Source organism: Rhinatrema bivittatum, chromosome 4, assembly GCF_901001135.1.
Source record: "Rhinatrema bivittatum chromosome 4, aRhiBiv1.1, whole genome shotgun sequence".
NCBI classification, from domain to species: Eukaryota; Metazoa; Chordata; class Amphibia; order Gymnophiona; family Rhinatrematidae; genus Rhinatrema; species Rhinatrema bivittatum.
Window position 1 is genome coordinate 416,664,064 of NC_042618.1, and position 27,517 is coordinate 416,691,580.

Consider the following 27,517-nt stretch of genomic DNA (forward strand, 5'->3'; position numbering starts at 1 on the left):
CATGGAAAAACGAAGACTGAAGGGAGGCCCCTGTGGCTGAGAATATCATGACATGCTGGGCATGCTCAGTGGGCTCAGAGTGCCAGTCAAAAGTTTCTAGAAACTTTGACAAAGTTTTCCGCAATAGGGCGCCAATGACGTCACCCACATGTGAGGACTAGCATCCTGCTTGTCCTGGGATAAAACATTTTTTAAATTTTGTGCTAGATCCACAGGTTTAGGAAGAGCATTATTCCAGATTCTAATATTTATATATCAGTAAGCATCCTGAAAATGTAGTTACTGTAGCTTAAATGGTTCAAGAGTCAAATGTGTACACTGACAAAACACATTTAAAACATTTTCTTAAAGGCTAAAAAGTCAATTGAAAACTTGGTAGGTAAATCAGGTAAGGAAACAAGACCATCTTCTTTCTTGTTAAGTTTATTGGGCATCATTTTCATGTTTACAGAAGAAGTCAGCCTACATACTAGAATGCAGACTGTTGGAAACTAGATAGAAGTGCACCATGTACGCAAACTACAAATGCGAGAACAGAGACAGGTAGCTAGACTGCCAACAGTTTTCATACAAAAAAAAATACAGGGAGGGGAGAGGTTGAGCCTACACCGTTCATCAATGGAAGGAAGGAAAATATTACAACCCAATAAAGAGCAGCTCATTCTTTAACAAAGTCTCTGAAGGTTTAAAAAGTAAACTGATGGAATGGGTCTCCTATCAGATGTTCTCTCTGCTTTCCCTTCGCATTGTAGAGTTAATGAAGAAGCAATTTAAGTGGAGGAGGGATTGGGGAGGGAGTGGCAGGAAGTGGGGAGAAATCTCTTAAATTCAACAATCCAGCATGCAATGTGTCAATCTGAAATTAGGTAGCGGTAAACCAGTTTTACAGGAAATTGAAAAAAAAAAAGTGTTTTTGGCTCTTATTCAATAAAAAGTTTTCCATCATTCTTGATTCTACTATATAGAGAATACTGCCTCTATCTGGACCTGTAATTCTGCAGTGCTAGCACACCAAAGTCCGAGTAGCTTTATAATTTTATTTTTCAAAATTTCTAAACACTTGTGTTTCAGTACTTAAACAAGTAAACCAAGAATTTCTTCTTGTACTAATTTATACATTTTAATTGGTTGCATATATTAACATGTACTATAAGATTTTTTTCCTAAAGAAGCATTACATAATACATGGATACTGTAAAAAGATCAGATTAGTTAAAAGTAACAAGCATTAAACAGAGATATACACAACTCAACCTTAGGTGGACTGGGTGTTGAGCCTGCAATGAATAATGGGGATGTCCAGCCTTTCCAGCTGAAGCCTTCACTGGGACACACAAGAATTAAAAATCTTTTCATGTTAATTATTATACACAGAAGAACTAAAAAGAAACAGGTTCTCCATCTCTGCAGGACACACCTGGAATTAGCTTAAATTTCAAAAACGTTACATTTCTTCATTTAAACTAACAAAAAAAAAAGTCTGCTGCCATGTTGTTATTTGGATGCAAATGAGTGGACAGACATCTATTGAGCGGGAACGGTCTTATTTTGCTCCTAGTTTTGTGTGTAATTTGTTGTATTCTCACAGCTGGAGATAGAGGTTTTTCTTTTAAATAGGCGAGGGGCTTGTGTTTGAAGGCCTAAGTGTGATATCGATTTGTGAATGACTGTGCTCGACCTCTTCTTCCTCAGCAGCTGCAGCTCTCTGCAGAGGCTCTTGCTCTATCATTCTTGTCTAGTTTGATGGGTTCAGGAAATTCGTTGTAAAGCTCCACCTCAGTTTCCTAAGAGAAAAACAAAATTGAATGGGAATGTCATCTTATACTGAAATTCTACACCGCAGTTATTTTTTCTGGACTCTGCTGCTCTGGACCTCTCACTCAAATCAGAACTAGTCTCTTGGGACCATGGCACCATAAGCCTTCATTTGCAATTATATGGGCCTATGCCCCATTCATTCCCCCTCTCCTGTGTGAAGCCCAAATGTTGCAGCTAGAGTCCTTAGCCAGAGGCAAAGCCCCCACTTTCCTGTGGCAACTCAGGGGTACATTCTGCAGTTAAGAGTTCAGAAATCACCATCCAAGATTTTTAAAATTCTTCAGCAATTGTGGTACATTTGCATGAATTTGCATACAATTTATATTCAAAGCTATTGTACATTAAATTACTTTTACAACATTTCTGGTGTATGGATGTTTCACTTTTTTGTTTTTATTTCAGGTTTCACTATTGTGTATCATTTCTAAAGTGCTACTAGATATATGCAGCACTGTATTAGATACACACAAGAGAGTCCTTGCTACACAGAGCTTACAATTTAATCAAGACAAAAATTGCAGGAGAGTCTACAGGAAATGAGTTTACTATAAAAGGAGTTTTAAGATTTAAATTTGAATATGACCCGGGAGCATGATGCACCAAGTTTACTTTCCATTGCTTTTTCTCCACTTTATCGTCTTGTACTACAGCATGTCTCTCTCAAGGTGCCTTCTCATTTGCTTCCAACCCTTTAGTGTTCTCTCTTCTTCCCAAATTCCTCCTCCACTCCCACACTTGTTTCTCCCTTAGCCCTATATCCCAGCTCCATCCTCTACTCAACCTCTCATCCCTCCCACATTTCCTCCCCCAAGTCCCTGCTCCCCACCACAAAAAAAAAAAACAAAAAGTGATCTCTTTTCCCCCTGCTCCCCCAAGATGATTCCGATTTGATATTTGCTTTTTGTGCTATTTAATGGTTTGTTACTTTGTTTTGTTAGGCTGAATTACTATATTTAAACCAATTATATTTATTGGCTATTTCTACTGTAAGCCACTGATTAACTTACCATATTTTTCGCTCCATAAGACGCACTTTCCCTCCCCCAAAAGTGGGGGGAAAATGTGAGTCTTATGGAGCGAATAATGAAAAACAAAATCCTACAAACACCCCCCCCCAAGACCTGCCAAAAGTCCCTGGTGGTCCAGTGGGGGTCTGGGAGCGATCTCCTGCACTTGGGCAGTCGGCTCCCAGTAATCAAAATGGCGCAGACGGCCCTTTGCCCTTACTATGTCACAGGGGCTACCATGCCAACTTTATGGCCAGAGTGACTTTTTCTTACAGCCATGGTATCCCAGCACATACTAGACAGATTTGGGCCAATGTGAGGGAAGCTCAGGCAAGCTGCCTGCACATATATTAAACAAGTGCAATAAAGAGATCTCACAACTTATTTGTACATATCTAAATGGACTAAGAGGCAACCACACAACTACATTCTAGATGAATATTAGAAATTTACTATGCCCTGCCTATTTTTTTTTATAATCCAGTTTGGATGAAACTGAAAATCAGAGGTACTATTAGAAAAGAACAAAAACTGCACAGCAGTAACATTTAAAGCCACCACATCCGTAAAAAGATTAAAAAACACAAATGTATAACAGGAACAAACAGCACTGCAATAGCAACACCACATCTTAATGTCAGTCCAAGTTTTTGGAGCTCATTGAGCAGCCACCAGAGGGAGTCTGGTAGAAGGCATTTCTATAATTTCCCATCCTACCTGTTTAAGTGCATTTCGTGCAATAGTTTGGAAAGCCTGTTCAACATTAATTGCCTCCTTGGCACTCGTTTCAAAGTACGGGATGTTGTTTTTGCTGTAGCACCAGGCCTGCGCTCGCTTTGTGGTAACCTAAAAATGGGGAACAGCAGAATTATTTTCACCATTGTAAGAACGTTTCCTGAATAAATCTGCATCACCAACCAGCACAGATGCACTGTAACAAGAAAGCAACTTCTGGCTCTTGAGAGCTACATACAGGTCTGTTTTTCACTCTCTCACTATGAACATTCATATGTGCACACACTTGATATTGTAGTTATCCTAAGAACTCATCTGCAGCCCTTGAGGACTGCAATTTGCTATGTTACATCTTGTTGCAGCAAACTAAACAGAACAAATAATGGGACAGCTAAAAATACTAGTGGTATTCTGCCTGTGACTTGTTAAACAAGGACTTCAAACATTTTCAGTTAAAAAAAATTTGCAATAATGTAGTACAGGAGTGGAGGAATAGCCTAGTGGTTAGAGCAGTGGGCTATGAACCAGGAGACCAGGGTTCAAATCCCACTGTCACTCCTTGAGACCACTTTACCCTCCATTGCCTCAGGTACAAAAAACTTAGATTGTAAGCCCTCTGGGGATAGGGAAATACCTACAGTACCTGAATGTAATCCACTTTGAAGTGCTGAAAAAAGTGCAAAAAGTGGAATTTAAATCTAAATAAAGTACACCTTGTGATATCTAGTCAGAAAAGGCTAAGTTTTTAAAATAAAGTAAGACACCCTTAAGAACATGAAAAGTGCATATACAACAATCCACTATCCATAGTTATCCAGGAACCATAATCTTTAAAAAAAAGTTTAAGGATAAGTTTTAAAATGCTTTCAAATTGAGAAAACGCAGTTGCTTACCTGTAGCAGGTGTTCTAGGACAGCAGGATATTAGTCCTCACATGTGGATGACATCATCCGATGGAGCCCGGCTCGGAAAACTGAATGGCAGACTGAGCATGCCCAGCCTGCTGCTATCCCCGCGTCCACACGAGGTCCCTCTGTAGTCTCGCAATGTAGCAAAAAAATACCAGAGAGAAAAAAAAACACACAAACCGAAGGTGAACCCAACATCATGGGTAGGCGGTCGGGATTCTTGAGGACTAACATCTTGCTGTCCTAGGAGAACACCTGCTACAGGTAAGCAACTGTGCTTTCTCCTAGGACAAGCAGGATGGTAGCCCTCTTATATGGGTGATTAGAGTTCCAGACTGCCCCATTCGACTGGAGACCCACAGTAGCCGAACAAGGTGCCAATGGGCACAACTATGGTGCTGTGGGGCAAAACGGGGCAGTCTGGTTCCACAGAGAGCACGATGAGACAGTTGAGTTCAGGATTGTGCAGGACTGGCCGGCCAAAAGCACTGTTCTGGCGACTGAACCTGTCAAGGCAGTAGTGAGCAGTGAACGTGTGGAGAGAACTCCAGGTCATGACTCTGCAAGCTTCAGCAATAGGGACTGCACGCAGATGGGCCACTGATGCTGCCATAGCTCGCACAGAGTGAGTTTTCACCCTGCCTGCTTGTAGTAGAAGGCAATGCAATCCACTAGCCAGTTGGATAGGGTCTGCTTCCCCACTGCTGCTTCCAGCCTGAGCCTGTTGGTGTCAAAGGACAAAAAGAGCTGGGTGGACAGTCTGTGCCTCGCCATACGAGCCAAGTAGAAAGCGAGCACCACTTGCAGTCCAGCGTGTGGAGAGCATGTTCCCCCGGGTGGGAATGAGGCCATGGGAAGAACATGGAAAGATGATGGACTGATTGATGTGGAAAGCAGTCACCATGCGATCATGGAAGAACTTTGTGTAGGGAGAGTATGTGACCAGGGCCTGATCTCACTGACCCTATGAGTGGAAGTGATCGCCACCAGGAAAATGACCTTCCAGGTGACAAACTTCAGGTTACAGGACTTGAGAGGCTCTAACGGATGCTGCATTAACCTCGCCAGGACAACACAGATCCCATATTGGGGGGAGGCGCTGGCAGTTAAAGCGGGGGCTTCAGCTGAATGAGGCCCCGCATGAAGCATCCAAGAGGCTGGACTGAAATGGGAGACATCCTGGTGGTGGGCGCTGAGGTGTACGCAGACCAAGCTGGTTTGGAGGCCGATGCCGCTCTGGAACTGTGACCGATGTGTATGCTTTCTAGATTTCCGGTGCTTGGCCTGGTCCTTACTCAGCACCAATGAGGACCCTGAGGTTAGCAGGAGGGGGAGAGACCACCGAGGATCGATCTCTTTCTCCCCGATCCTTAGGGGTACTGGATAGTGGGACTGCCAGGGGAAGAGATGGAGACTGTTCCCTGCGGTCTTTGGGCGTCAAGGAACCCAAAGCTGAAATAGAGGGTTTTGGATACCTGAAGAGCTTCTTCATTTTATCCAAGTGCGCTCGATGCCCGGGGGGGGGGGGGGGGGGGGGGTGTCATTTGGTCACACAAATGACACCCTCTGATGTTGTGTGAGGCCCCCAGGCAGAGGATACATACTTCATGCAGATCCATGATGGACATGGTCCGAGGGGCACTGGGGGCACCATTGAAAACCTGATGCCTTAAAAAAAAAAAAAAAAAAAGGCCGGCACACGGTCAATGACCAATGGCACCCTCAGTGCAGAAGTCTGGAATTGACTGCGAAGAACGAGAAAAGGGGAACAAAAGTACCAAACAGAGGAACTGAACTAGGACCAGACACAGAAAACTTGAAAAAGTTAATTTCATGGAGTTGGAGCTCTACCACCACAAGGCTACTGCAACATGGAAAAGAGACTGAAGAGACCTTGCACGGACGCGCAGATAGCAGCAGGCTGGGCATGCTCAGTCCGCCAGACAAAGTACAACATTTTTCATGCGGGCTCCATCGTCTGATGCCACTCACATGTAAGGACTACCATCCTGCTTGTCCTAGGAGAAACAGGTTTTGATAAACTATCAAAAACCCATAATAATAGATATTAAACAGAACAAAGTTTAGCAGGGTATTAACTACAGAACCAGTATTTGTCATTTCAGAGCAGTGAGCTTTATGTAAAACTGACTGGTTTCTCTCCGTGAATGAACAGATTCAAATAGAGACATATGCTGTCAATCATAGCAATTCACATGACTTGGGCAGAATAGGGAAGTTACCATGAACTCTTGCTATAATAACAGTTGCACAATTCAATAGTCTTCCTATGTTTTAACTGTTAAGCTCGGTTCAAAAGGATCCTTAATTGCTCGTATATTCTCCTCACAGTAGCAAAACAATTAACACCATGGCATGGGCAAGTGCAATAATTTGGCATTTTGTCGAGGAACTAATTTCAGACATCCATCTCTGAAAACTTACTTGTCTGTTTTCGAGGTCTATCTTGTTTCCCAGGACAACAAATGGGAAATTTTCAGGATCTCGTGGACTGGCCTGAATGAGAAATTCATCCCTCCAGCTGTCAAGCGTTTTAAAGGTGTTGGGCGCAGTCACATCGAACACCAGCACACAGCAGTCTGCCCCTCTGTAGAACGCTACCCCCAAAGACTGAAACCGCTCCTGTCCTGCTGTGTCCCATATCTGAAGATCAGGAAAGCAACAGGAAAATCATCCCATATCAGAACCATCAACCCTAGGTCTACCCCCATTCAAAAGGCAGGCATAGAATTATATTTAGATTGCGGTTTATTTTTGGCCTAATCATGTCTTTTTTTTGTGTATATTCACGTTTGTGGTTCCTTGCCAGTGAGTCTTTTTTGAAATAGGTTAAAAAATAAAATCTGATTTGTAAGGACCTATTGTTCACCATTTCCAAGCCATGCAAACTTGGAAATCTTAGTTTAGTAACTATATATGTATCGATTTCCCACAGTTTTTTGTTTTTTTAAGTTTTTCTTGGATTTATACTTTTTGAATATGTAATTCCCTAACCACACTGACTAACCTGAAGAGCTACAGGCAGAAAGTATCATGTGGCAGGCTTTTTAGGTTTCCCTCTCCAATCCAAACAATATATTTAGCTGCTTTATAGCATATACTCATGGTAATCAGCATTTCCAGAAATGCAAACACTTCTGATCATGTTTAACTGTTGCTTTAACTGAAGGTGTAAACTGTTACAAAATTAAATTAGATATAGAAAATGCTATGAAAGCAGATTCAGAATGACAAAGTATGCCTGCTTGTTTGGGAGCTGGGGGGGAGGGGCAGTACCCTTTCCCTTTAAGGATGCTAGAGATGTAACTGCCTATGACACAAAGTCAATGTTGAATTAAAGAGAGACTGGCCTTCCTAGTGAAATTTACTAAGGAAAATCTACTGTTACAGTTTCTCAAGAAAAGACACTTACTATAAAAATCCCCCCTATATTAAAAATGATAGAAAATGCTTAATTATATTAACCAATACTCTAGCATTTAAACATTTACAACAGCAAACTCAATTGTGCCTTATTAATATGTGGTGAAAGTACCAGGAAATCTTAACATCTCTTAGCACCTTTTTCCAGTTAAGAACTTTTCAGGCGCCCAAACACTAAGCCTGGGGTAGGAAAATCCTCAGCTCAAGAGGACACATTTCCAGGTCCCTCACTGTGCCTAGTGCAACTCTGGCCATGCAGAGGGAGGGAGAACCTACTGCTGCAACTTAGTGCAGCCACTACTAGCTAGGCAGAATGGGGAGGCAAGGAAGAAAAGGAGGAAGGTGTTAGGAAAGCAAAATGAGAAAAAAAAGGAGGAAAAATTGCAAAATATATTTATAAAAAGGTAAAACAGTTATTTTCACTGGCTCTTAAACATACTTACATTTTATCCCTGCACTAGAGTATCTTATGCCATGGTCTCTTGAGTGGCTAAAGGCACCTCTGGAGCCTCCTTTGTCTGAAGGCAGCACATGGGAGCCAAGATTCTTCCATGGGCTTCCTTAAGCAATATCACAAGTTGCTTACCTGCATGGCTAGCTTTTCAGTGCATAAAACATCTGCAAAAGTGTGGCAATCATTACCTGCATGGTGACCAGCCTATCATCCACCATCACTTCCTTTGTTAGGAAATCGGCTCCTATTGTGGCTTTGTACTGATTACTGAATTTCTTGTTCACATACTGGTTCATGAGTGATGTTTTTCCTACCCTGTAAGAAAAGCAGAAGAGGAATAAGCCAAACCTGGTATTTCTATTGCCTGAACTCCTGATAAAAGGATTTGATTTAAAGGAAATGTTGTCCGATTTATAAATGGCTGCTAGCAAATAAATTGCACAATTGTACCTATTCTTATACAAAAGGTTACATGAAATGTATAAACGGTAAGAAGTTACATTTACATACTTTGTAGGCTTGGCTATAAGGGGACTAGGATCCATCAAGCTGGGAGGTGATAACCAAACCTACTTTAGGGCATAAAAAAACATTATGGTATTTTAGGTGTTTTATATACAGTCGTTCCAAGATAAGTTCACAACAGTTTACAGTCATCGTTCAGTTTCTGGGTCAACATTCATATTCTGGGTTAATACAGACGGCTAATATATAGTAGAGGTCATTCATGCATATTCTGAGTTTTGGGCATTATCTAGTTTCTTACAGTTAATACTAATTCCAGATTTTTATGCACATGGGATCCAATATCAGAAGATCTCATCAGGAGTCATTTCATATTTTTAACAGCTATATTTAAGTATTCATTTTCTCTTTTGATATTTTAGCTATTACTATTTATTGTATCCAATGTATTTCCTTGTTTAACACGATTGTAAACCATTGTGAAGGTTCGTCCGATATGACTGTATATAAAACATGACAAATTATGGAACAAACAAGTGGGGGATGCAGCCATAAAGATTAGGAGGAACAAGGTTTAAGTCCGGGATAGGGACCTCTGGTCCTCAAGTGCCACAAACAGAGTTCGGTTTTCAGGATATTCAAAATGAATATAAACAAGATATCTGCACATAATGGAGGCAATGCATGCACATGTATCTCATGCATATTCATTGCAGATATCCTGAAAACCAGACCTGTGCAGCACTTGAAGACCAGAGTTGCCTATCTCTGTTTTAAGTTTACTCAAGCAGGATTTTTATTCTGAGGATTAAGGGACCTTTTTATCATGAGATATTTCTGCCGGTAACGGCACAATATTGCATTTCTATAAAACTGCAAATGAAATAGAACCTCAATCAGCTGTTTCCTGCAATTGCATCAGTCTTCTCTGCATCCACATCTCAATCATTTGAAGTTCATCCTATTACTCATAGTATAGTTTAAAAACATTCTAAATTTTGAACATGAAATACACCACCATTCTTCCTTCTTTCAAAAAGTAGGAACTGCTGTGTATAGGTGCTGACTTTTTTTTTTTTTTAAGGGTAAAATGCACAGATGTCCCTTGTTATGCATCAGGTTGCTCCATTATGGCAGCACAAGCTCAGGTTGCAAACTTTTCTTTTTAAATTAAGTTGGATGAATGCCTAGAAGTTCATGAGATGCAAATAGCCTGCTGCTGATCCAAGAATTTGATCAGTTTGCCCTTAGTGTCAGGTGGTGTTCTACCTGTGTAGCACAGTGGCCAAAGTCATAAATGGGTTTTGCCTACTTCTAGGACATCATGAACAAATTGCCCAATGGTGGATAATTTAATAGCAGCTGTACTCCATGGACTTTTTCTTCCTTTTCGACGACTGTGCAACTAGGCAACTACCATGCTGAAGATCTGGGCTTCATGTCTATTTGAAAAACAAATTTTCTTTTTTCAAGTCTAAGATGGGAAATGGGAGACGTGGGTTTGGTAAATTTGAGGTATGATAGTTTGGCCTGCAGCTTGTGTCATGTAGGTTGATTGGCTGTTAGACACGAAGTACTACACCTATATTGGTGGAACAGGCCTCTCTTGCCGCTTAACCTATATTATGTAATCCATAAGACGCTTACAATGCTGCCCATTTATCTTAGGAATAGTCCCCTGATTGTGAAAGTGCTGAGGGCATGGAAATGTGTGTGTGATGCTCTGCAGTTGCAGAGTAGATCTCAATTTTTACCTTTCAGGGGAAATGGGGATTTTCTACTGGGATATCATGGGGTGGGGGCATTCTTCCACAGGAAAACTAAGGGGCTTAAAACATTTTTAGACTTGGAAGAGCGATCCCATGCGTTCTAAGAGTTTCAACAAGAATTTGAGTTAGAACACAATTTTTTGCCTTTTTACAAGCAAGAAGTTATAGCCAATCGCTAGCTGTAAGTGACCTGAAACATGAGAACAGGGAATGGTTAGTGGATTTATTCAATTGAGGATACAAGTTTGTTGGGGAAGATCAGACCTCCAACATTTAAGTTGGTATGCACATGTATGACAGCAGTGGAGGGTTCCATTCTGTACATTACCTGTTGGTTTCTACGAGGAGGGTATGGGAGGGGGAAGGACAGGTGGGTGTTCATTAAAGTTTAAAAAGTTTTCTTCTGCGGAAGAGATGAGGATGGGAAGAAAACCAGAAACATGTTTTGTGTGTTGTACTGTCATTCAATAAACACATTTAAATAAGAGTCTTCAACCATGTATAACAATTACATCGGTTCAGTCCTGAACATACAAGATGTATAGACGTGTAATCTGCAACAGACTTAATGCACACTATCAAATACACCTGTCATACACATCCTCTAACTCAGCATTCATACCTGGGATAAGAACTGGATTCCAAGACTCGGGTCACTGCCACTTTACAGCATTAGCTGGGCATCATTTCTAACCCAGATTCCATTGTGTTTGCCACACAGTGAAAGGTAGCCACTGGTGGTTCACTTTTGTTTAAATGGTATGCTTAATAGGCTGACCAAAATATGAAGTGCTCCCTTGCAACTATCAAAACTGACCACCTTAGGTTTTTAATGTTCTTCAATGTATGTGCCTCATTTTAATGGAGTCAGATGCTTCCAATGTTTTAAATATTCCCACCTCCTGCAATATATAATTAAGAGAAAGCTGTCTAAAAATTAAGCCCTCAAACCATTTCAAAATACAAATAAAACCACTGCTTTAAAATAAACTATTAATGCAATGATTGTCCTGCCATCTCCTCTCCACATTCATTTGTGCAAGTACTTGGCTAAAGAGAGAACACCAGGACCTGTCATCTACATCAACCACCAACTGCTCTTTCCTTACCAAAACTCCCCATCAGCACACACCTCTCTACAGAAGTGGTGACCTTTTCCCACTATTTTCTGCATCTAATGGAACATCATGGCCAACGCTGCCACTGAACACAGATTTTTTTTTTTTTTTAATCACAAGAATACAGATAGGCACACATGGCAATGCTGTATGTAATGTTTAATGAAGCATTACTCAAAAACCCTGCATCTTGCTTTGTAGAAATCGCATGTAAACAGAACTGTTTGTCACTCAAAACCAGCCAGTCTGCTGCTCTGCAGCATGCATGCTGGATGTAAGAGCACGACAGATTTTTTTTATGCTTCTGACCTGAATCAAGTTACAGACCATGCATGGTAAGTCCTCAACAAAAAGCTCCTACTTAATTACTGGGTATTAGAAAAATATTTTAACTCCAAATAAAACAAACTTGCTCAGCAATGGAAAAGACAAGGCAATGAAACTACTTACACAAATCCATTTTCCTGGCAAAGTAAATTCATTTATGTGGCAATCAGTTCTATTCAGTGCAATTAACATGCACTATAGTTTGGTTGATAAACTTCATTTCTAATGTATTTTGAGGGAGTAGAATGGGCATATGCCTGTCCCCTCCCCCTTAAAAAAGGTTGTTGAAAGATCTAGAACACTAGAATCACAAAGAAAACTAATTACAGCTGATCAATTAGGTGTCATAATAGTGTGCAAGAATGGAAGTATATTCACTTATACACTACAGCTCAATCATAAGTCTCATGAAACTGGCCTGGAATAATGATCTTAGAACTTCTCATTCTAACTAGCTAATACTTAGGGACCTTCATTTTTATTTCATTTTTCTTGGGAATTTCAGGGTTATATGACAAGAATAAAAACAGGAGAAAAATCAGTTGGAAAAAACCCCACTTTTTTCCAGGTAAATACATGAGTTTATTTTGGTGGACAGAAGCCAGGACCATAAAATATTAAGCTGATTTTCACTCAGCTGCATCCCTACACCCTACCTAGCATGTCCCTCTCCCCCTCCTATTCCCCTGCATTGCAACAGTATTTATCCTTATGGTGGTGGCTCCAGGCTTTTCATCTCTCCTTCAGCAGCATTCACTGAGGCTCCCGTGCTCTGCAGCACTGTTCTTCTGCTTTTGTGCAGGGCCAGAAGATTGCCAGCAAGTCCTTCTGGTGGATAGGGACTACGTTAAACATTTGCGGCACCAGAAAGCAGGTACTTTGGTTGTTTGGGGGGGGGGGGGGGGGGGGGTTGGAGAGGGTGAGGAAGCGGGGCTTGAAACAGCATGTGCTTTGGCAGACAATGGCTTCCAGCAGTGGCTGAGGCCCTGAAATGCTGCATCTGCAGCAGTTTTTTTTAATCCGCCTAAAATTAGAATGAATATCTGTTTAAATCAATTGTCACCTATGAAAATATCCAGGAATTTATGGGCAAAAAATAAAAATCTAAAGTGAAAAGGAAGGACCCTAATACACGTTTTGTATACTTCACACATTCGTTGTCAATTAACATCAAGGCTAAACAGATCAGGGCAGCTTTACCACATTTTAAACTGAGGTTTTTCTTAATTTAATTTAACATTTAAAAGCTAAGTAGGGCGTTTGACAGCAGTAAATCTCTAGTCATGGGTATTCTCAAAATTATGTGCTGTGTTTTTCTCCACATTCAGTAAATGTTCTCCCTGTTGATCCCTGAGATAAAAAACCATCACAACAAACGTGAACACAGCGACTTACCATCTTGACAATACCAGATGCATCCTCTATCCTAGAACACTAGAATCTGTAATTGTGAATATCAAGGCTACAAAATATTACTAAGAAAACAGCAAGAAAATTTCAGTGGGGTCAGAAGAAAATTAAAATATGCTGCCCAATCAGTGCCATCATTATCGAAGTTCTACTTACCCCGAATCCCCCAGGATGATGACTTTAAGCAGTACTTTCTTTCTGGATGTCATCTTTCACAACTACAAAAAAAGAGAAGAGAAATAGAAACATCAGCTGGATGTATGTTTGTGGTTTTGGCTGCATTGGTTTGTCACACAAAGAGTTTAGGACAAACTTGATCAGATTATTTATTCAGAAGAGAATGATTGCTAACTACCATCTCAGCACAATCAGTTCATAAGTGAAAATTCTTCTACAAAGCAGCTTGCTTGATAGAGGTAATTGGAAGCTTTACAAAATCACATTGAGGTGCTCGCATTTGGAGGTTCAAAATCTGGAAACCCTGAAAAAAGAAATCTGTGTGTGGGGGCGGTGGGGAGGTTTGCTAGCAAAGGGAAGGGAAAATGGAGCACAAATTCAAGATGCAGCCAGGAACAATTGAAACTAGCAAAAACAAGGCAACAGTGGCAGAGAATGGCATGTGCAACAAATGTCCATCCAGCTGTTTATATTGTCTCCATCTGTCTTGCCATCTTCCACAGCAGTATAGAGCTACATAACTTTAGTATCCCATGTTATATAAAACAGTCTAGACTTCACAGTCCTGGCAACCTGCTGTATATAGTTACCTTTCCATTATCCCTTTTATATTAAAAGGAAAAATTAGCTAGATACTTACTCCTGGGGGAATTCTGCGCAAAAAAAACTGAAAATTCTGCAAAATTCTGAAAACTTTATGTTGGTCAAAATAACAATTTACATGACAGTCTAAGTAATTACATTTTAAATTACAGAAAAAGTCATTAAAGTTGCAGATTTTAAATATTTTGAGCAGAATTTCCCTAGAAATTCACTGTGTGTCCCTTCCACATACACCCTCATACAGGCTCCCTCACTCTTTCGCACACACTCATCCCCTCATACAGGGCCCTCTCTTGCATACACACCCACACAAGCTCCCTCTCTCTCACACATACATCCTCACAGGCTACCTATGTGTCTCTCTCACGCAGCCCCTCAGACAGGCTCTGTCTCACATACACAATTCCTTCACACAGGCTAGCACCCTCATACATACGAGCTCCAAATATTTCACATATACATACTCCTTCACAATCTCCTCATATAGGCTCTCTCTGAAACCCACACTCAAACATCCCCCCACTTCCCCTCTTACCAAGCTGTCTCACCCTCCTCCACATTCCCTCACACACATTCTTTCACCAGCATCCCCCTCCCCTCATACAGGCTCCCTCTCTGAAACCCACTCAAATATCCCCCCCACCCACTTACCTCCCATGCTCTCACCCTCCCCACCCCCCCACTTACCAACCATGCTCTCACACCCTCTCCTCAACCCACTCAAGCATCCCCCACTCCCCCTCTTACAAGCCAAGCTGTCTCACCCTCCCCCCCACTCCCCCTCTCCTCATATAGGCTCCCTCCCTCTGAAACCCACACTCAAGTATCCCCCCCACCCACCCTCTTACCTCCCATGCTCTCACACCCTCCCCACCCCTCTGACATTCTCTCACCGGCATGCTGCAGGACGCGGTCCGTTCGTGGCGAAGTTGAAGGACCAGTGTGCCTTTTGCAGTAAAAAGAAGGCCCCTGTGTTCCGTGAATGGCTTGCCAGGCCTTCATCTTTGCTGCGAACGGAGTGCGTCCCGCAGCACACAGGGGGCCTTCCCTTTTCACTGCGAACAGCACGCCGGGCCTTCATCTTCGCCGCAAACAGAGCGTGTGCTGTGGGACACGCTCTGTTCATGGTATGCCGGGATCTCTTTTCTGCACAGAGGGAGGAATTCTGCGCAAATTCTGCATTCCATAGTAGCGCAGAATTCCCCCAGTAGTTACTGTCTAATGTTGCTAAATTATCCATGTGCCTTACAGTGGCAAGAATGCTACCGAATTTACATAATTGGTACTTCAGAGACTCCAACAGTTCTTGAGATGGCTACTAGCCGTTAATATTCCTATGCGGATAGCTATTTATGAAAATATTTAAGAGCAACTGGCTTTTTAAAGGATTATAAAATAAATGACTAAGCATTTTCACCAAAGAGGAGCAGAACTCTTAAGTTTCTACAGAGGATCAAAACACTCAGATACAAAATCAATTCCTAGGGGCACCCTTTAGTATAGCCTTGTACACCCAGGTCACTAATGATTCAATAATTGTTTTTTCATGAATTACATATTAACTCAAGAATCCCTTGTATCAGAGGTTTTGAAGCATAACGCACAAGGTAAACCTTATAAACTACTACATTCACACAATCCTCAAATAGAAAAAGGGGGAGACCAAGGAAGAAAGAGCAACTATATCCATGAATAAAAAAATGAAATGAGAAGCCTATCACCACTATATATCAAATTAACCAATTCTGCAGAGTAACTTCTAGGTGTGTGAATCCAGGGATATCCTAAATTCTGAAGGTTCAAAAAAATACATAAACATTGAGATGCTATACTAAACACAAGGATATTGCAAAATAAATTGTGCTCCCTTTTCACAAAACCTCAGATCTCAAATCTTTTCCTATAATCTTGGGTCAGTCTAGTGATAGGGTAAATCCACAATTTCTGACCATAAAATGTGAGTAATCTATTACAAAGAAAAAACCAAAATACAGTATTTCTGTCAAAAATGCAAGATACCAGCAATATCCCTCTTTTTGAAATCTCAGTCTCTTGTGATGATTCAAGAATAGTTGTCAAATCTGATAATGAATCTTGCTGCTGATTTCCATCAGCTGCTACCTCACTTGGTGGTAGATAAGATTCCTGCTGCTGCTATGCCTATTACTAAAGCATATTAAGAACTGGAGATATATAATTCTTGAAAAGTTCAAAAGGAGAAAAATTTTATAAGGAAAATTGATAACTAAGGTTAAGACTTCAAGTAATTTTGAATAAATCAGCTCAGATTGAACCAAACCACATTGAATTTTTTCAACTGAAGCAATTCATGAATTCAAAGCTTCCATTTTAGCTTCATGAGCAGATACTTGTTTTTAAGTTGCCAAAATTTGATAGTGTCCAAAGATATTTTGGTTAGCGAAGAAATAGAGGCTTCAAGGGAGACCAAAGCATTCCACAATACATCCAATGTTATTACAGCAGGCTTAGATCGCACTGATTTCACAACCAGGTTATCCTGCACCACACCACCTGGGCTGTGTGCAGTGTCATCACCCATTCACGAATAGGGCCGGCACTGAGGCCTGCGTTAGGAGACTCTTCTGCAGCTGTCCCCTCTAGAGCCAGGATTCGTGGACTTACCCCGGGACAAGCTGACAGAAGTTCCAAACGTTCCAGTTGCACCCGGTTAGGGGGAGATGACGTAGTCTGCACTCCAGGGCTTAAAAAGATCTCCTCTGCCAGCGGGATCAGCGTCCACTCCACAAGTCCTACAGCAGCCATCACACCCAGATTAGAAACCGGCATTGTAGCAAAAGCACCCTCAATCCGTGGCTGATGAAGATCCGGTAAGGGGGAACTGTTAATGTTCTCCCTTATCTTAGCCTTACATTTTGTAAGCAGCATACTGGAGAGAGGTAATTCAAGAATAAGCCTGAAGTAAATGTTCAAAACAGGAGAGGGCTCTTATGCTGCTTCTCGTTTGGCGGCCATGATACAATAGGTTTTGGGTTTTTTGTTTTTTTTTAATAGCAAAACCAGACTGGATTTATTGGGTGAAGGATGCAGTTTCCCCTTTCCCTTATATCAATGGATTGTCATATGCTCATTTTGGTTCCATCAATCTGTATGGAATCAACTCAAAGGTAAGACTAGCACACTTGCTATAGTATTTCTCACTTCCTTAAATACCAAGGTGGTCTTATAGGATCTTTTCACAACTAATACATCATGTGTACTGTTACACACAATCCTTCGTTCACCAGATCCTCTGGAGCTCTAAGTGATGAGATTTTGACAAATCCCTCATGCAATTGCTGCCTAACTCATGAGAAAAAGCTGAACAGCACTCATCCGTATTTTGACCAACTCTAATTGCTACTGAAGTGTGCAACATGTACGCTAAGAGGTGGACCCAAATGGAAAAATCAACACCAAGTGCACTAGGAGAAACTTTCCATTTGAGAACAGCTTCTCTTTATATGTACTGGAGAACACAAACTTGACAAAACCTTTCAAAGAGTAACCCATGCTTATCTCGAGAGTCTTTTGTAATCAAACACTAAAAACTCAAAACGTCACATTTCCCACAAAGGAGTGTACAGCTTAGGCCAACTTGCTGTTTTAAAGGGGAGGATAAACTAAAGCAAAAAAAAAAAAAAAAATAGAACTCAAGAGGATACACCTTAATGTTTAAAGTCCAGTTCTTGCCATTTTTCTTTAATATCAGATTTAAAAAAAAAAGTCCAGCAAATGTCTCCAGGAACATTTATATGAGCAGTCAAAGCCCCAAACTATAGAAATATACTTTTATATTTAAGAGTATTAAAAATAGACACCTATGAAAAAAAAATCTGATTGCTAGTATTTTCTTGCTCTGTATGTTGAGATTATGATGTGTCTGCCTACATGAACTATACAAGACAGGAGCACTATTATCTTGTGCCTTTATTTTCAGGACTGCAGCAGCAGGGGGGCTTTGGTGAGTAAGGAAAGATAAAGACCTTTTAGTGCACATTACACAGGAGGAAACCAGATGGGAGGTCTCAATAATAGATATCATGGTCACAAACAAGCCCTCTGGTTTATATCGGCAATAAGTCGCCACACATACTGCTGTACCCACCCCCATACTACATAAGCACTTTAAAAAAAATACTTAAAAATGTAGAAAGCCCTGCTTAGAGGAATCAAATAGACTGAGTCCCTTTAACACAGGTCATCCTTAACTTTTGCCAAAGCAACTTCTGAATTTTTTGCGTTAGCCTCCTTTGAAAGTAGTTCAAAACTCTACCTGTTGATTTATATTCAGTCATTTTTAACCACAGGCTAACACTGTAAACAGCAGGCAACATAAATGGAAGTTGTGTTCAGCACTGTTTGAATACTAATGTATCAAAAAACACTATATCAAAACATGATGATCACCAACAGAGACCACCCCAGAGTTTCAATTCTATGATTAATAACATATGAGCTCAGAAAGCCAGAGATATAATTGCTACAAGCCAGTGGAGGAGGATTCTTGGATGCCACATGGCTTGGGCACCTAAAAATTGGCACCTGCCAATGGCCTGGGCAGAGTATTTCAATAAGTCTAGGTACTGCTGGTGTGGCTAAGCTAGGCCTAAAGGGAACTAGAATTGCTGTGGCAGGCCTAGATCCAAAAGGAATCCAATCACCGCAGTTGGTCCAGGCCTGAAGGAGGCTGCTGCTTGTCACCCAGAAAAAGAAATAATGAAAAGGAAGAGAAGCTGTAGGGTAAGAAATAGGGGGTGGGGAAGATGCAGAATATCCTGAGAAGCAGGGAAACAAGGGTTCAAATCCTAGTTTTGCCTATGGACAATCCTTGTGACTCATGCTTCAGGTACTAATACCTAAATGTTATCACCTTTATACAGCACTGTATACATCCAGCAGTGCTAATACATATATGGGGCTGGAGAAGTGGTAAAGGGCGACCCAAGAATATTTCTGGGCAGACTAGATGGGCCAGTTGGTCTGTCATCTATGTTAAGAGACAAAAACAAAGGCAATTTAAAAAAAACGTTTACAAGAAAAAAAAAAAGTTCGGCAGATTTTCTAAGTCTCACTCCCTCCCCCCCCAAAGATATAGGTCACAGCTAGTAGTATAGATAATGCAGAATTAGCAGTCTGCTTCAACCACCCTTGCGACATTGGCTCCCTATTACCATCATTTTTCTCCACACAAAATGGCAGTAGTTTAAATTAAGGGTAGAAATACTCAGTTGACAACTGTCGGGAAGAGCAGAGTCTCCCTGCATTCTTTGAGCAGGGTGATGTCCTTGACCTTTCAAAGTAGATTAACTCAGATTGCAATCTGTTTTTAAATAGAATATAAATGTCTTAATAAATGAAAGTCCTTGAATAAAGACACTAAATCTGCTTCTCTTCCTGACAGGTTTGCCAATATATACTTTTGCACTCACTGATGATCACTATGTAGCTGTACACTTATGTAGGTAAACATGTTGGAGTGATCCAAGTTAAGATTTCATGTTAAAAGGGGGCTGGATTTTTGTTCAAGTTGGCTGTAGATATTTCTTGCTTAACTTCAGGTCCCTACAGTAGCTGAATGTAAACAGATGTGATCTCAGATCAAATGTCTGTATATAAAAAAATAAACAAACTTCATCCAAATACCGAAGGGAACACTACATGCCCTGCTGTGCTGACGTATTTCAAAAAGAAGCCTACAAACACTGCTATACCTGCCCCTCAATAACCAAAAGACAAAGGGCAGACCTCAATATATGCTCACTAATAGAGTAGATTGTGTTTTGTACAAAAAAACCCCCTTTGATTTAAAAGTTAAAACTCTTAAAGGAAGAGTCTAGGATTCTCTCAAAAAATCCTCAACTCAAAATCTATAAGAGGCCCACAGGCTACATACCTTCAAATGTTATGTCCTATTCTAGAAAAACATAGAACACCCTAGAGATGAGAAAATATAAATGCTAAATCCACCCCATAACCTATACACAGACAAACAGGACAACACAAACAAAAGGAAAAAAAAAACAAACAAATCCCTTAACTTCACAAAAAGGGAAACATTTTAATATGCAGACCTCACTGTCAGAAATATCAAAGAACTCCTGATTTAAAAAATGCAAGAAATAATTTAATATCTTATCAGCTATTTGAGACAGTTGTCCTTTAGTAGCCACAACAGGAGCAAAAATAAATCTCTTCACAGATGTCTGGTTAAATAAATTGGTAAATACCGGCACCAGCCCTTTTATAACTCAGACAGTTCATGCAGAAGTGAAATAGCACATTCAGAACAGCAGCCTGCTTACAGAAATGGAGTTGCATGTTCAAAATAGCAGTGGCTTGCAATACTGCAACCCGCCTCACAGATCAGAAGCAGAAAACCGCCCTGGTATCCAGTAGTATTTCTGTTGCACATCCAAGTAATGACTTGTATTGCTCCACATCGGCTCACAGGGCAGAAGCACACCAATCCGATAACTACTGCAGTATCTTTCAAGGATCAGGAGTCCTCCCATAGAGCACCCCATACAGGGGGGGTACTTCCAGCATAACAATGGCACTTGTCACAAATGTCAGAACACCCAACACTGCAGTGTTTCAGCAGCACCTGCTGCTTGCATCAGGGGATTGTAATTATGTCTCTAAAACCAAAACAAAAAAAATAAGTAAAAGAATAATAGACAAACCTGACAACACTTAGCTAATGGACCCACCACGTCTTGTTTCTCAACCACGTTCTATGGCAAATGTTCACATGAGCGTGCTCACATTTAAACCCCTCTAATAAGGGTAGTTTTTAGATTTTGGAAATGCCATCCTAAATTCTGAAAACTGGTTTCTGCCTGATTTAGCATTAAATGAACATAATTGATATTTTAACAGTGGTGCCGATTTCAATGCAATATTATGTAAACTGTTCATTTTAGTGATGAAGAAAAGGTGATCTGATGTAATTGTGCATTTTTTAAATTGTTTTATGATCCACTCTGAAACTGCTAATTTGCTGTGGAAGGTAGAATATTTTTAATTTAAATTCAAGTTGATTAAATGTCATAAGTGGGCTAATCCTCCAGGAGATCAAGTGCTGAAGGACAGCATTTTGTGCTCATGGAACAGCAAACTCATTTAACTTGCAACACACTACACATGATTTAGTTCACAAAACTAAGTCTGCATCTAACCACACACAATTCTATATGCCAGCATAGGGAGTGCAGGCTTCTAAACACAAGCTGTATGGACTGGGTGGAGGGGAGGACACAGTGTGTTTGCAAAGTGCCAGTTCATCTAGAAATGGAAACTAGATGCCTGAGCCACAAGATGTTTCACTGAGGTATAAGAACATGATATGCCATACTTGGTCAGATCAAGGGTCCATCAAACCCAGTATCCGGTTTCCAAAAATGGTCAATCCAAGTCACAAGTACCTGGCAAGTACCCAAACATTAAACAGATCCCATGCTACTAATATGTCAGCAACAAGCAATGGCTATTCCCTACTGATTAATAGCAGTTTATGGACTTCTCCAGGAACTTATTCAAAACTTTTTTAAACCCAGCTATACTAATTTCCTAAACCACATCCTCTGGCAATGAATTTCAGAGCTTACTTGTGCATTAAGTGAAATTTTTCTCCAATTTTAAATGTGCTACTTGCTAACTCCATGGAGTACCCTTATATTATCCGAAAGAGTAAACAGATTCATGTTTACCCATTCAAGTCCTTTCATGATTTTGTAGACCTAGCATAGCCCCCCCCCCAAGCTGTCTCTTCTCCAAACTGAACAGCCCTGTCTTTAGCCTTTCCTCATAGGGGAGCCATTCCATGCCCTTTATCATTTTTGTCACCCTTTGCTGTACTTTCTACAGTACAGCTATCTTTTTTTTTTTAGATGGGGTAACCAGAATTGCACACAATATTCAAGGTGCAGTCTTGCCACAGAGCGATAGAGGCATTATGACATCCTTCATTTGATTTGCATTCCCTTCCTAAATTCCTAACATTCTGTTTGCTTTTTTGACCATCACAGCACACTCAGCCATATTCAATGCAATATCAACTATGACACCCAGATCTTTTTCTTGGGTGGTAATTTCTAATATGGAACCTAACATGCAATTACAGCATGGGTTATTTTTCCCTTTGCATCATCTTGCACTTGTCCACATTGAGTTTCATCTGCCATTTGGACGCCCAATCTTCCAAGGTCCTCCTGCAATTTATCATAATCTGTGATTTAACTACGCTGAATAACTCATCTGCCAACCTGACCATCCCACTTGTATCCCTTTCCAGATCATTTATAAATATATTAAAAAGCACCGTCCAAGTACAGATCCCGAAGGTACGCCACTTATCTTTTTCCACTATGAAAACAGACCATTTCATTCTGTTTCCTGTCTTTTAAACAATTTGTAATCCACAAAAGGACATAGTCTCCTATCCAATGACATTTTAGAAGTCATTTTAGTGACTGTCATTCTCCTTCTGAAAATCCAAGTACATCACACATCTACCGGTTCATCTTTATCTATATGCTTATTCACACCTTCAAAATAGTAGATTTGAGGCAAGACTTCCCTTGGGTAAATCCATACTGGCTCTGTCCCATTAGTTAACTATATGTTCCTTGACTTTTCTTTGTAATAGTTTCCATGATTTTTCCCAGCACTGAAGTCAGGCTCAGTCTATAGTTTCCTGGATCACCTCTGGAGCCCTTTTTAAATAATCTGGATTACATTGGCCACCTTCCAGTCTTCAGGTACAACAGAAGTTAATGATAGGTTACAAATTACTTCCAACAGGTCTGAAATTTCATTTTGAGTTCTTTCAAGTACCAAGTATAAAGATGAAACTTTGTGAACAAAAACTTTTTTTTTTTTTAAAGTTAGGTAGAACTTTCAAAAGCTTGCAAATAAATGACCAATCTTGCTTTTTAAAAAACATTTGTTTCAGAATGTGGCGAAGGTCACAGAGAGGGAAAGGGATTTGTTAAACTTAAGCATAGAAACGTGATGGCAGAAAGACCATACGGACTATAGATTCTTGGCACCAAATTCTGTAACAAGTTAGGTGCAGAGGAACTAATTTAAAACTAAACAGGTGATCATTGCTACATTAGAACTGATGCAAATCACAGAATGGGGTTTCCCAGATGCCGTTTCTCCCCTTTATGTCAATGCTTCACATTCAGAGAGGATCTAAATAATGTGATTTAAAATGTTTGGCCTTGCACAGTGAGACAGATACTCAAGTCATTCTTTTACAATAATTGGCAGTTTGGAGTATTGTAGCAGATCATATGGCATTTCAGTTGTGAAGCAAGATTAAAAGGCAACTCACCCACAAAGGTCAGGGTGAATTACTGCCTTGGAGGATGAAAGCCTGAACCAGTTTACTTTAAAGCAAGGATCTGTGCTGCTGCACCGCAGAGCACAGTACCATGCTCTCCTCATTGTGGGAAAGAAGCTTGTGGACATCACTAAAGGAATGCTCCCTGGTGTTATTTCACACTTTACTCAGGTCTAAAATGATGGCAGAGTACTTTCACTTGGCAGAAAGACAAGTACCCTTGAAATTTAAGAATGGGCATTTGTAACTAACTTTGGGGATAAAATGATCACAACAAAGGCTTTTGCTCTTAAGTTATGCCTTCTTCATGCTACTACATAGTTCTCTGCCAATGGACTAATCTACAACTTTTACAAAACACTAAATTGTGTGATTCATAAATGTATAAGTAAATACTAAATTTAGTGCCTTACAGTACAGGCTCAGGGCTTAGCCAATAAACAAGTCCATTACACAACAGACAGTGGGGGGAGGGGGGGGGGGGGAAGAGGGGCAGAAACAGGAAAACATCTTGACAAAGTAGCATTTCCCTTACTGCCAGCTCCTGCTCTATTAACTCCTAAAGCAGTCATGACTTGTGGCTACCACGTCTCAGGAAGCATTAACAAAGCAGCAGTTTTAACCGGAACTTGCATTGTCCCACCTCCTACACTAGGCTCTGGGCAAGGAAGGGCCATAGCAGCAGCTATGAAGTTCTGTTTTTGGGCTTGAAAAGGAAGCACTGGAGAGAAAGAGAGAAAGAGGTATTCAGACAGCAACTTCAAAGACTCACCACAGTGAAAAGGCATCCTATGTGGAGGATCCCAAAGCCACCATTCCTGATGACTTCACACAAGGCAGGCAGCTCTGTGGGCATCTGAGCGCCAGGTTTTGCAAATTGCCCATTTAATTGATAACTGCCAGATAGTACAATAAAAATCCTCATTACCCTCCACAAAGCCCAGCCTAACATTCAAATCTTGAAAGGGCATTCTGGCCTGGAAATATATTTTTTTTATAGAGCCATCTCTAGTTGACTATTAGACATTTGGGGAGATCAGGAAAAACAGATGGTTTGGTCCTGCACAGCCCCTTTTCCTTTCCCTAAACATGCCTAACCCCTAGAAACTGTAGACAGCTCACCCCCACTGCCTCTGGGAGTTTGTTAGCAGGGGAGATTCAGAGAAGTATATCTGTAAAGTATTCAAGGCAAGGTAATGGAGCTGCTGCATTGCTCAAGCATTCAAAGATGACAGTTTATAACTAACTTGTCACTCCTAAATAGATCATTGCAACACAACTGTGTGGATTCCAAGAACTGCTACCAATTGCAGTATCACATTTTAAATCAAAACAGAAAGGATCATTTCCTCTTGATAAATAGAGAGGAATCTCAATGACTGTTTATACCAGACCGAGCATCCCAAGTTCCCATTAACATGGGTCAACTTCCCCAATTCTGAATTGACACTGCGAGACCGCCTCCCTCCCCCCAAAAAAGTAGGAAACTAATTCACGTAGCCTCACTATGATCCCACTGGTAAGAATGTATCTACGAGACGATCAAAGAAAAATTGTTCGACATCATATAGTTCCTCTAAATCTCCAGCTTTTATTAGGCTGGAGAAAGCAAGGTTGCTTACCTGTAACATGTGTTCTCCTAGGACAGCAGGATGTTAGTCCTCACATGGGGTGACATCAGGTTGAGCCTGGTACACTAAGCATGCTCAGCATGCCACTATCCACACATCCACTCTGGGTCCCTCTTCAGTCTTGTGACATAGAATCCATGAGCAAAAAATAAAACGTAGGAGAACCCAACTCCACGGGGTGGTTTCCTGAGGACTAATGCCCTGCTGTCCTAGAACACGTGTTACAAGTAAGCAAACTTTTTTCCTACGACAAGCAGGGTGGCAGTCCTCACATGTGGGAGAGTACCAAGCTATTGGCTGCTCCTGGATACAACGTCCAACAGCATCTGACTGGGTGCCAATGGTCACAAGAAACTACAGTGCTGTTGGTAACAGAGAGAGGCAGCCTGACCCCTAACTGTGGAACCTAGGTAGGGAGAGTTGGGTTTAAGGCTGGAAGAGATTGCGAATGAGATTGGCCAAAGCTACTGGTCAGGCTGACCATCTTTGTCCAAGCAGTAGTGGGCAGCAAACTTGTGTAGGGAATACCATCGCAGCCTTGCAGATTTTGGCTATGGGAGCTGCCCACAAGTGGGCTACCAACACCGCCATAAAACTTTCACAGAGTGAGCCTCGACATGGCCTCCAAGCTGAAGGCCCACCTGCACGCAGAAGGAGATACAATCCAGCCAGTTTGACAGTTTGCTTGCCCACTGCAACTCCCAATCTATTTCTATCGAAAGATATGAAGAGTTGTGTGGCCTGCCGTGCATTCTAGATAGAAAGCTAAGATCCTCTTGCAATCCAAACTGCAGATCCTGTTCATCCTGGTATGACTGAGGCCTCGAAAAATGTGAGCAGAATAGACTGACTGAGGTGGAAATCAGTCACCACCTTAGGCAGAAACTTAGGATGCATACGCAAAGCCACCCTATCATGGAAGAATTTCGAGAAGGGCAGATACATCAAAGCCTGAAGCTCACTAACCCTGTGCATTGAAGTGACTGGCACCAGAAGAGAACCTTCTAGGTCAAGAACTTCAGATCACAGGAGCATGGAGGCTTGAAAGGATCACACATGAGCTGCACCAATACCACGTTGAGGTCCCAGGACACAATGGGAGGCCAGAGGGGAGGCTTCAACTGTAGCAGACCCCACAAACTGCCCCATTATGGTGCTGCACAGAGATGGACATACTACCAACACCCTGATGGTAAGTGCTGATAGCACTCAGGTGTACTCAGACTGAATTTGTTTTCAACCCAGCTTCCAAGAGTGCCACAAATATTCCAGCAACCTCAGAGTGGGACAGGCAAATGGATCTAAGCCATGCCCCTTGTACCAGACAGAAAACCTCTTCCATTTCAGACTAAGACATTCTGGTGGAAGGCTTCCTGGAAGTTACCAGTACCTGAAACAGAGGTCAAGGGACCACAGGACTAGCCTCTCAACACCCAGGCTGCAAAGCTAACTACCTGAGGCTCAAATGGTGCAGCCTGCCCTGATCCTGCACACTCACGGAAGTCATGGGACACCCCTAGGCAGAGGATACAAACCTCATGCGGATACATGATGGATATGGTCCTCAGGCACAGGGGGCATTGTCGAGAACTGGGTGATGCCAAAAAAAAAAAAACCAGCTGGCGAGCGGTCGATGACCAGCAGCCACCTGAGAGCAACACCCCAGGAACAGACTGCAACGAGGGAGAATTTACACTTATTGCGCCTCGGGAAGGAGCAGATCTGTGAAGAGACCCAACACAGAAAATAAACCGGCCGAAAATCGACCAGAGAAAATACTTTGAAAGAGGATGAAGAGCTGAGCTCCACTACCATGAGGCAAATACTTCGTGGGGGGAAAAAAAAAAAAAGACTGAAGAGGGACCCCATGTGGATGCGCAGATAGTGGCATGCTGATCATGCTCAGTGTGCCAAAGTTTCTAGAAACATTTCCATGATGGGCTGGCTCCATCTGATGTCACCCACATGTGAGGATTACCATCCTGCTTTCCCTAGGAGAAAAATGGATACAAGTCATTTTCAGCCAGAAGTGCTTCAATGGAGTATTTCAATTTCACTGCATAATGTGTGTGCTTGTGGTCTGGCAATAATTCAATGTGTTGGAAGCATTTGAAAAAGGTAAGGCTACCTTTCAAAAAGAAAGAAAAATTAGTGCCCTAAAAATATGGGCAGCTAGGAATCCTGGAAGAAATGAAACCAGATGCAGAGCTTGAAACTATACAGTGTAAAAAGCAGGGGGTGGAGCCTTTAAACTCATGACAAAAAGGAACTTTTTGTATCC

General features: G+C 41.3%; 1 protein-coding gene across 1 annotated transcript in view; it reads right to left on the reverse strand.

Moving 5' to 3' along the window:
- Positions 1-407: 407 nt before the first annotated feature.
- The window catches only part of RAB7A (RAB7A, member RAS oncogene family), a 97,460-nt gene continuing 70,350 nt past the window's right edge, over positions 408-27,517 (reverse strand). Inside the window, exons 2-6 of the mRNA XM_029601295.1 lie at positions 13,612-13,673; positions 8,555-8,681; positions 6,914-7,132; positions 3,543-3,671; positions 408-1,784 (exon numbers count right to left, since the gene is read on the reverse strand). Coding sequence (XP_029457155.1) covers positions 1,689-1,784; positions 3,543-3,671; positions 6,914-7,132; positions 8,555-8,681; positions 13,612-13,664 — 624 coding nt within the window. The 5' untranslated portion in view covers positions 13,665-13,673 and the 3' untranslated portion in view covers positions 408-1,688. The remainder of the gene's footprint in view (positions 1,785-3,542; positions 3,672-6,913; positions 7,133-8,554; positions 8,682-13,611; positions 13,674-27,517) is intronic.